Here is a 10,479-nt window from a genome sequence, read left to right as displayed (position 1 = left end):
CAATAACAGCAACAGCCTCGGCAGGTAGCCTACAATAACTGCAACAAAATAAGCAACAACAGCAGCAATAACAACAGCAGCATCAGCAAAAGCAGCAACAGCAACAACAGCAGCATCAGCGGTATCGCAGCAACAACAGCAACACGTCATTCAACATTGGATGACGTCATTCGTTCACGCACGTTATTTTCCTCACACGTGTTCACGCTCAACACAACAGTTCAGCCACAACAATATAACAGCAATGACAGGTAAATATCTGATTAAATAGATGGATAATAGCGGCATATCTCAGCTCTTCGCCTTCACGTGGCGGCCGACGGCAGCAGCACAAAGCCTGATGCAATCCTGCGGCAAGATGAGCAATAGAGGCACGGCCATTCGGTGCGAGGGCAAGATAAGACACTGCCTCCTTCCTGGACTCAGGAAAAACATACAAACACCGATACAAATTTTCATAAAAACACTTTATCGGGACTATTATAAAATGTGAATTACTACAGAAAACTCGCGATATTAGCGCAATTCACAGAGCAGGCAGGCACCGACAGTAGCACACAACAACCCACTTCACTGACGGCAGGCGTCGCACTGGAGGCTGGGACTCACTCTGGAGTTTGGAGTCTTGGTCCCTCGCTACTCGCCGGTTGCCCCATCTGAGGCGTGCAGTGCAGAACCTCCTGCCGGCGTTGGATGAAATTCCTAGTGTTTAGAGGGCATCCTTCACTGCTGTTAATCTCTCAACATTTATTAAACATTTATTCGTACTTCTGTTTAGAGCGCATCCTTCACTGCTGTTAATCTCTCAACATTTATTAAACATTTATTCGTAAGCATCGCTTGCGGCTCAGTATTGCTTGTATATTTTCCTCACGATTACAATAGCGAGAACTCACCCCACCACCACTCACCCCACCACTACTCACCCCACCACCACTCACCCCACCACCACTCACCCCACCACCTGGCCATTTCGCATCTGATTCATCTCTAATCCGAGAGTCGCAACCGAAATCGGAAGGATAGCCGCGCGTAAATTTTGACAGGGATTCAACCATAAGTCTAAATTTCTTCCTTGTTCTGTGATTTATCTATTCCTTGGTTTGAGTGCCCGATATTCTTTCGTTTTGTTTAGTTCGCTCAAATCTATGCTTAATTAACGTGAGCGATGCTTCAGACTTCAGTTGTTCAATTTTATTAGGAAATGTTTATTAAATTGTCGAAGATTTAATTGATTGTAGGAATTATATATTAATTAAACTTTTTCAAAAATTAGAATATTTTAAATTAAAAAATTTAATGTTCCAACTTTCTTAAAAACAAAAAAGAAGTAACTTGTTGCGACCTGTTTTTTTTTTAAAGAAGGAGCAGGTTAGGCTTGCGTGTCTTGAGTTGCCATTTCCTCTGGTCAACTTTCATCATATCTTGTCCATCGGCATACCTATATAATTACTTTCTAAGATTAGCTCAGTTCATTTAAATTCGAACTTCTAACAGCATGCGATCAATAACCATTGCTATACGAGCTGATCTTACATTACTAACCATTAACTTTCACATTATCTGGCTCCTCGCCTCTCAAGTGGATCTATTATTTAAGGTAATTCATATTTGTGATTTGTCTTTATATCTGTTCATTCTTTATATGAAAATTCATACTTCTTTACGATAGCTATTCAAAACGTTCCTCTTTATCTGCTTCAGAACAATCCGGGGGCGACGTCACTCATTTTATGTGCTACCAACACGTATTCGTCCGCTGCTTCCATTGATTTTCTGATCCAACGAACACTTGAACCAGACCGAAACCTTAATCCACGTCTTGTCAACTAGTTTCCAATCTGAACTGTTGAATGTATTTAAATTTGAATAAAAATTAGAGCATCCGTTTGAGCTGGGAATTAGTTTTAATACCAAAAATTTATTCCAATTCAACTTTAATAAATCAACTTTGAGAAGATGAGGCTTCAACTCGAGCTCTATTTTAAGAGTTTTGACCGAATCGCTTTACCTTAATTCTCACTTCAACGCACCAATCTTCAACTATTCTTACTTTAAATCCATCAGAAGCATCCACCTTCAACTGATTTATTCTTTTTTCATCAAATTCAATTCATGCTAAAAGTGCGTTAGAACACTGAGTGGCATTTAATCTCAGGTGATTACATTTAGTTTACCCTAACCTCATTAAAATTTACTGCTTTAGATTACTTTATGATTTTTACCTTGTAATCTATTACCTTTACATTCAGAGGAACTCAATTTTCACAATATGATAATTGGCTGCTGGCGGAGCAGCAGCCGCGACTTACCTGTTGCTGCTTCACTTGACGAGGTGCCAGCCATTCATTATCTCTTGGCTTTACCTTTTGGCGCAACTGAAACCGTCCCGGCCCCAGGAATTAAACATTGAAGATTTCAAGCTTAAAGTCAATGTTCAGGCTGCTAAATTCAATAAATTTCTCTAAGTTATATTTGCTTCACTGCCTTGAATAAAGATACGATTTTATGAAATTATTCATAAAAAGAATGCTCATTTCAAAAAATTGACAATGTATTTTCAATTTTGATTTTTTTTTTGTTAATTTTAACATGTAAATTTAGCCGAGATGCAAATTATATTAGCTCAAAGTTTAGAGAAATGAATGTTTTTTTACGTAAAGTGAACGTGTATTTTTACTTATGCTTTTAATATTTTAACACTTAAATTTATCCAAAACGCACAGTAAATGAGCTCAAAATTTAGAGAACATATTGCTCTTTTTAATTAAATTGAATATGTGTTTTTAATTTTGATTATAATATTTAAACACTTGAATTTTCCCTAAACGCACTGTAAATGAGCTCCAAAGTTCGTAAAATAATGCTCTTTTTAATTAAATTGACTATGTTTTTTTAATTTTCATTATAATATTTTAACACTTGAATTTATCGGAAACGCATATTAAATTAGATCATATTTTAGAGAAGCGAATGCTCTTTTTCGTAGGTGTTAAGTATTTTCAACACGTAAATTTATCCAAAACGTATATTAATTAGTTTTGCTCAAAATTTAGAGAAAATAATGCTATTTTAAGTAAATTGACTGTGGGGTTGGCGGGGGTAAGGTTTTCGGGGTAGCGGTAAACTGAGCTTGGTCGAAAACAAAGGCTTTTCTGTCATGACTTCTGGTATACGGCACACGCTTCCCTCACTCACTCGATAAGCTCGCGTTATACAAGTTGAAAACACTTTTACTAGCTGTACGCTTGTACTCTTTGTCTGTAATCTCTTTTACTGACTTCACTAAATTCGGTCATTCACTGACACGGTCCATAACAAAAATGCGAAAAAAAACTCCGAAACGGCACAGTTATAGTTAAAACTTGGGAACACAAACACGTGCGTCCGCTCTCGATCACGGCTCGAACTTAGCCCGGCTAGCAATTGATAAATCATCTTTACTGCATCAATATTGTTGATAACTGGCAAATCGTTCGATTGATATTGACCCATCCATTCAAAGTTTGGAGACATTAAGCATGGGTTTCAATTTAATTCATCGGTGTTCGTAGCTTTTGTTTATAATATGTAAGGTCGCCTCCACTCTAACCTGGACTCTCCAGCCAAACAAATCTCTGAACCAACCTCAATCCTGCGTGATTCTGAGACAAAGTGTAGCTGGACATATTTAGGCTGAGCGTTGACTCCAGGGCTAGTTGTATAATTTGTGTTAAATCTCACCAAAATCTTTAGCCAACGGCTGCTCTCACTTACGAGAATGCGGTTATGAACTAACAGTGCAGAACGTGCAAGTCGCGGAACAATAAATTTTACAAGACGGATTGAGTGAATTACTACTTTTTTGTTACGGTTTATTGTTTTTAGGATTGTTGCTTTTGAAGCTCATAAGTTTATACGAGTATATGAAAATTCAATAATATTTTTTCTGTTAAACTGTTTTTTAGTATTGTAATACCGCTGTGTTCTCATAGGCGAATAAAAAATTCTGTTCATTTTTGCCGCAAACTTTTAATTTCAAGGTTAGGGGCAAAGACCTAGGTTGGGACCAGGTTAGAGGCAGAATCGCTATAATACATTATTTGGTTCTTTATTTTAATAGTTACTGAAGGAATATTTATGTTTTATTTCAAGCTTCCTGATAAGCAACCGCGTAAACAACATGTGCGAAAAATTTACGCAAACCTGATTGATTGATTTTTTTTCATAAGCGAAAAATACGTTACTTCTATATCTTCTAACACACTCTCTTGATTCTATTTCATTTAATGGGCCTGAAAATATATGGAACCTAATAATGTTCACTTTTAGTGTGCTGGTATTTTACTAAATTGTTCAAAATTTAGTTCAAGAAATTGGTTGCATATGTAATCTAATTATTTTAATATTTGCATATCAGATTGAGCAACCTATTTCTTCTGCATCGTAGCTGAAATTAGATTCACGTTGCATCCAATTTAAACTGAATATTATTTTTGGGATTCGCTTGTATTGGTTAAGCAATTTGCGTTTAACTAAACATGGAATCGGAAAGTAAGTGAAACGATTATTCAACTACATAGCTTATAAAAAAGCATATACTCTATGAATGACTTCTATATTAACCTAAATTGCTGGTGCATTTTAGGGTAAAACAGTCACATCAAATATAGTTGGGAGATTAAAATGCATAGGCTAAATTTAAAAGTTAATGCTGCTAAAATTTATTATTTTTTTTTTTTGGCTTCTGGATATTTCGTTAATAGTATTGAACTTGTGTAAATACTTCATTATTTGGCGCCTTCAGATGAGTGGTGCTGATGATGGTGTGTGAGGACAACCCGAGAGTTGGCAAATAACTATTTAAAAACTGGGCGTAGACTTTCAAATGTAATGAAATCACTTTGTATTATTGGTATATGATATTGTATAATTTAAAAATCAGAAACTTACGAGAAACAATAAATAAACTTTATGCCAAGAGTAATAATTCCTTGAATCATTCTTTCGCAATCCTACCTATAATCTATCATTTATTTTAGGAAAGTCACTTACATTTCTGGTATTATTTATCTCATCGTATTTCTTATTTTGCAAAAGAAGGATTTAAATGACTTCAGTTCACTCGTAACGTACATGGCTTCTCGTAGGATGAAATCTGAGCTTGATATTATGTTCACCATTTGCGCGCAGTGAAATAATTTGCTGACAAGACATAAAATAAATTGCATTGAATTTTTGAAAATTCATTGACAGCATTAAATTTGGCCAAACTTATTAAATGTTAAATTTAGCAAACAGGGACGAAATTACCCTCTTATATGTGATAACCTACGTCATAATAAGAGAGTATGATCTGACAAACTTTAAATTCTATAATTTTCAAATCGATAACATGTTTTGTGATAACAAGAAACAATGCAAATATTTGAAGTCTATAAATTTGCTTGCTCACGGTATTTTCCTGATCATATAAAATTAACAGCGATGATATCGACGTCAGACAAATTCTAAATGACAATTTTCGCAGCCAAGAGGAAGGCGATTTGTCTCATTAAACTTCAGCTCGGGTTGACTTCCCGAGTAAATCAAGGCGTATGCTCGTGCAACTCAATCCGTAGTAAAATGAAAATTTAATAACTTGACAAGACTACTTTTTGACCATGAAATTCACCTTAATAGATACCGCTCATGAATAGACTTTCTCACTTGTTTTAACAGGCAAGTCATTTTAATTCGATCCTAATCAACCCCATTCATAATCATAAACACAACACGGAAATGATTCTGAGAGGAATATTGGAATTTCAGGCCTTCTTTATTTGCTTTCTTTTCACCATAAGCCAATCAGCTAAATCTTGCTTACGTATTCTTATAATGAAAATACTTCTAAGATCATAATATTTGTTGAAATAATTTGTTGAAGTGTTGAAAGGGCCATGAATTGGATGCCTTCAAAATCAAATTATATTATACATTACGGATAAATCATTAATTGCGAACATGCTAGTTCATATAATATAAATTATTAGTTTCTATTTAAAATCCGGCAATGATAAAAAAAGTCTTACCTCAAACCTTAACAATAATATGAACTGTTCAACGCTTGAACTTTTTTTGTGATTTCTCCTGTCATCATTAAAAATAAAAATGAACTCAAGACGGGTAAAAAAAATTGTATTCAATTATTTCATTAAAAATGGATAATATACAATTCGTGGAGTGTAATTGAGTGGAGGAAATCGTTCTACTTCCACTATGACGAGTAGCGCGGTTGAGTGACTCAATACAAGAAGGAGCGGTACACCTGAAAAAAAAATCCGGTTACGATCATAAGATCCGGTCAAGATTTCTGTGCATCAGCGTCTGAGGAATAAGTAATTACCTTTCCTCGATGCAAAACCTTGACCTTGAAACAAATTATTTATAGACCATGTTCACAAATTAATTCGCTAGTTCTAATGCGTATTCATCGCCAATTCTAGTTTAGCAATAATCTAGGTTTTAATTTTAAGCAGAGGGTAACATTTAAGACAATAGGCTTCAATTCTTATCGCATTGGGTGCGAGCTAAACGCTTAAACTTGAATACATTTTCCATCGAAGTAAGTCAAACGATTAATTGATGTCTGGAAAACGACCCGAATAAATAGAGGAAGAATTAGACTATTACGCATTTTTGCATGTGAACAAGCCAATCGAGCTGTGCAGAGGCCACTATATATAGGCTCCTACGTTTGGAACTTTTCATTCGAAAGGGACAAGAAGCTTTGTCCCAATGAACGATGAAAATTTTGTCAATTTTTCGACTTCCTGAGGAAATCCGAACAATACCGAGACGAGACGCGACGTTTCGAATAAAATAAGAACACAAGATAAAATTTTTTAAATTCAAATTTTTTAAACGAAATTTTTTTTTTTATTTTAAACAAATTTTTGCCAGAAACAAATCGTCTTTTACCAACATTTCAAGCACCTAATTACGTGGAAGGATATCCCTAATGTCCATTTTTCAGCTTGCAAATGAGTGAGAGTAAATTGGAAATGAGAGTAAATTGGCCTCCCAAACTCTTATAACTGACCGGCGCATAATAAAGGTGCGTTTACACCGGGGCCAGTTGTAGGAGCCACTTGACCTGGCAAGTACTAACCGCCACTAGTTATCAGGTACGTGATCTCGTGTAGATGGATACTAGCCACTCAAGGGGCAATTAGCGAGTGGCAACCAGTAGCTGGTAACGCGAATCATAAACGTCCACCTAATTTTGCTGTTACAAAGAAAGCTAATCTTTTTATTGAGCAGAGGCTCGCTTGAACTTGACTTGTAAGAAGTTTAAAACAAAATCTGACAACTAAGATACTTTTCCATAACGACTTTAACCCATGGTCTTCTAACCATGTCTTATATAGAATAGAATAGAATAGAAGTGTCGGCGTTGAAGAAATCGGCCCATGGCCTGTTGCCGATTCTTGAACTTTTCGTGACTTGATTCACAAGGGATCCGGCCTTTGGAACCCGATCTTTCTATAGCTGACGATTGATTGAGATAGCTGCTGGACTTATTGCCTGATCCGTAATTATATATTATATCCATCTGTCTACTAACGTTTCGCGTTGTCCAGACTATAATTTTCAAATTTAGAACATTATTTTTGTCTCGATTCATGACTTTACTCTGTGAATTAATTTTTATTGTTTTGCCATGTTCATATCTTCACCATGGCTTATAGGAATTGTAGTGTCCTGGTATCTGGAGTTTCTCTCCACGATTATATTCTTCTTTAATTGTAATTTTTTACACGAAACTTGTAGAAAAGTTATTATCGTGGTGTAGTTAGCCTACAGGATTTTAAATGATGCATTATTAATTACTCACGCAATAAATATTGTTCAATGTCATGAGACATTTTTCGAAAATGTAGTCTTCTGCGAGTTGTTCATCATCAACGACAAATTGTAATTCAATTGTACTCACCCAGGAAAATGACTTTGATTAAATCAACGTTGAAACACAAAAGCTTATCGTCTGTATATAACACCATTCATTCCTCGATGTATATTGATGCAATAGTAGGTGTCATAAACTCACCGTCCTGCCGTTGAGAAGCTGGTTGGGCCTAAAGTTGTTAAGGAGAGGGTCACCCTCGGTGTCCATCAGGCTTCTTAGTCTCGCCATCTGTAAAACGTAAAATGTTCATCCACGTTCAGTCCGTACTCATTGCGAATACGTGCATTTTTATGCTCCTCCAAGTACATTTGTCTGTATTAAACATATTCAAATTGATCTTCTAAATTACTTTATTTTTTATTTTGAATATTTGTAACATTACTTAGCGCATCCAATTTTAAGTAATTTATACAACAAGATTGGTTGATAAGGATAGATACGCGTTTGCGTTGATAATAACTTGCCTTTTTGTTAATATTAAATTATCAATTCTTCATTAGTTAATTGAGTGTCAAAGCGGTTAAGTGGAAATGTTATTGATATTAATATTTCAATGAAAATAATGAGCATTCGCAAAAAATCGGATAAGTAGATGAAAGCAGGAATATAAAATAATTAGAAGGATTGGAGGAACACGTAATGTTTCATTCTGAATGAATGTAAAACAGTGAAAGAAAAGAAGGCAGTTCATGAGACGCTGCATAGCTGACATGCCTTCTTATATAAGATTAAGATTATACCGTATGGTTTACTGTACATGTTTCCGTTGGCATATTAAAAGATGCACTCTATTGTTCGCGGCAAGGACAAGATCAAGAAAGGTACCTCACTTGGATAAATTAGGCGCTTTCATTTCAGTTAAATGCTAACAGTAGAGTGTGTGAAGAATTTCATTTGGTGAAAAATATGAAGAACAAATATTTATTATATACTCGAAAAAGTGAGTTTGTTCAATTCCAAGCCCTGGAAATGCCTAAGAACTATTCGCGTGCGCAAAGGAATAGTCCCTAAATTAGACATTTCACAATGAGAAGGTGAAATCGTGCGTAATTTTTAAACAGCGGACAAATACTATATTTTATTTACATTAATTAAAATTAGTTCAAAAAATTAAATTTAAAATTTCCACAAAATTTACCAACCGCGTGCAATTGAAGTATTAAATCACTTGTTTGCTTTAAATCTCAGGTTAACCAGGAATTTAAAAGCAAAGCCAATAGCACAAAAATTCATCATATCTCCGGAAGGAAAAAACGCTTCGGAATCCAGCTCCATCGTCAATTCTTAACACAAAATTCAGTTCGCCAACTGAACTATGTCCAATGAGCTGCCTAACCTAACGCCAGCATAGCCTCAGACCAATGAGCTGTGGGTAACTCCGGCTAACAGTAAATCCGCTTTGCACAACACAGCCACTGTTCCACAGCGCCGCAGCGAAACTGGCCGGAGCGCAACAGGCCCTACCGCAACAGGCGGCGCAGGTTAGGTTAGGTTACGTTACGTTAGGAGTAGCTGTTGCGGTAGGGCCTATTGCGCCCCGGCCAGTTGTGCTCCGGCCTGTATGCGCCCCGGCCTGTGACCGAACGGCGCTGTTGTGGTGGGCGCATTGTGTCAAAAGCCGTGAAGATGCCCGGCTGCGTTACGCTCGGGAAGGTATATGAATCGCACTGTGGACTTGGGCTATGCTGACCTCTAGCTACCCGCCCATTTACACTACCTGTGCATCGGACACCGGAACATAATCGTCGAAGATGGTCCACGTGACGACTTCATTGCACATGGGAGTCGTGAGGGATCCGTGGTAGCGGTAGAAGCGGGACAGATCCCGAGGCAATAACGACGCCAGTGGGTAAAGATCGACTGCAATGTCCTCTTGCCCTGCGCAAATGACACAACAGTTATAGTTTATTGATTCAACTGATATTGTGGCGGAGAATTTTCGTGCTTGTGCGATGAATTACTTCACAAACTTGTGACGGCGTGGTAATCAGATGATGCCGCGTTATCTTCCTCAGATATTAGAATAAAAAAGTAGAAGAGGATTTGAAGATCTTGATAATAGTTACAATGTAATATATGAAAAATTGTTATTTCGTTTTATCATCTCGTCAGCGAAATGAATGCCTCAATATGTTCGACTGCAATATATCGTCCAATTGATGTGTACGAGGATTGAGGATTTTGGGGAAAGCACAGGAGTACGCGATTGTTCTTACCAACTTTTGAGATAAAGAATTCAAATTTTATCCGGGGTTTTCTGTATGTTACTTTTTTAGAAATGTATCTTTAGCATTTTGTGCATGTAAGGTACATAGTAACCCGCATTCTTTAATTCAATAAAGTTCTAATATTGTGAGACTTGTGGCCAGTTTTTAGTGACCTTTTTCTGAATTTAACTGATATAATTACGGTATATACATTTATTGTTATGTATCATAGAGGATATTGGAAGTTCATGTTGCATGTCATAATCCAAACTCAGTAGGTTTTGTAAGATCTTAGGTAGAGGAGCTAGCATGCTGCAGGGTACTGTAGCCTATATGAAATTAAGT

At 36.4% G+C, this 10,479-nt stretch overlaps 1 protein-coding gene across 2 annotated transcripts in view; it reads right to left on the bottom strand.

Moving 5' to 3' along the window:
* Positions 1-4,868: 4,868 nt before the first annotated feature.
* Positions 4,869-10,479, bottom strand: part of LOC108673734 (carbonic anhydrase-like) — a 31,672-nt gene continuing 26,061 nt past the window's right edge. For both annotated transcript variants that reach the window (XM_018161605.2, XM_018161614.2), the window contains exons 11-13: positions 9,645-9,805; positions 8,069-8,155; positions 4,869-6,286 (exon numbers count right to left, since the gene is read on the bottom strand). In XM_018161605.2, the coding sequence (XP_018017094.1) occupies positions 6,263-6,286; positions 8,069-8,155; positions 9,645-9,805 (272 nt within the window). In that variant the 3' untranslated portion in view covers positions 4,869-6,262. The remainder of the gene's footprint in view (positions 6,287-8,068; positions 8,156-9,644; positions 9,806-10,479) is intronic.

The sequence above is a fragment of the Hyalella azteca genome, unplaced genomic scaffold (assembly GCF_000764305.2).
Source record: "Hyalella azteca isolate HAZT.00-mixed unplaced genomic scaffold, Hazt_2.0.2 contig7536, whole genome shotgun sequence".
Classification (NCBI taxonomy): domain Eukaryota; kingdom Metazoa; phylum Arthropoda; class Malacostraca; order Amphipoda; family Hyalellidae; genus Hyalella; species Hyalella azteca.
Note: the sequence above shows the minus strand (reverse complement) of the source record. Positions and strands in the feature narration are given on the sequence as shown.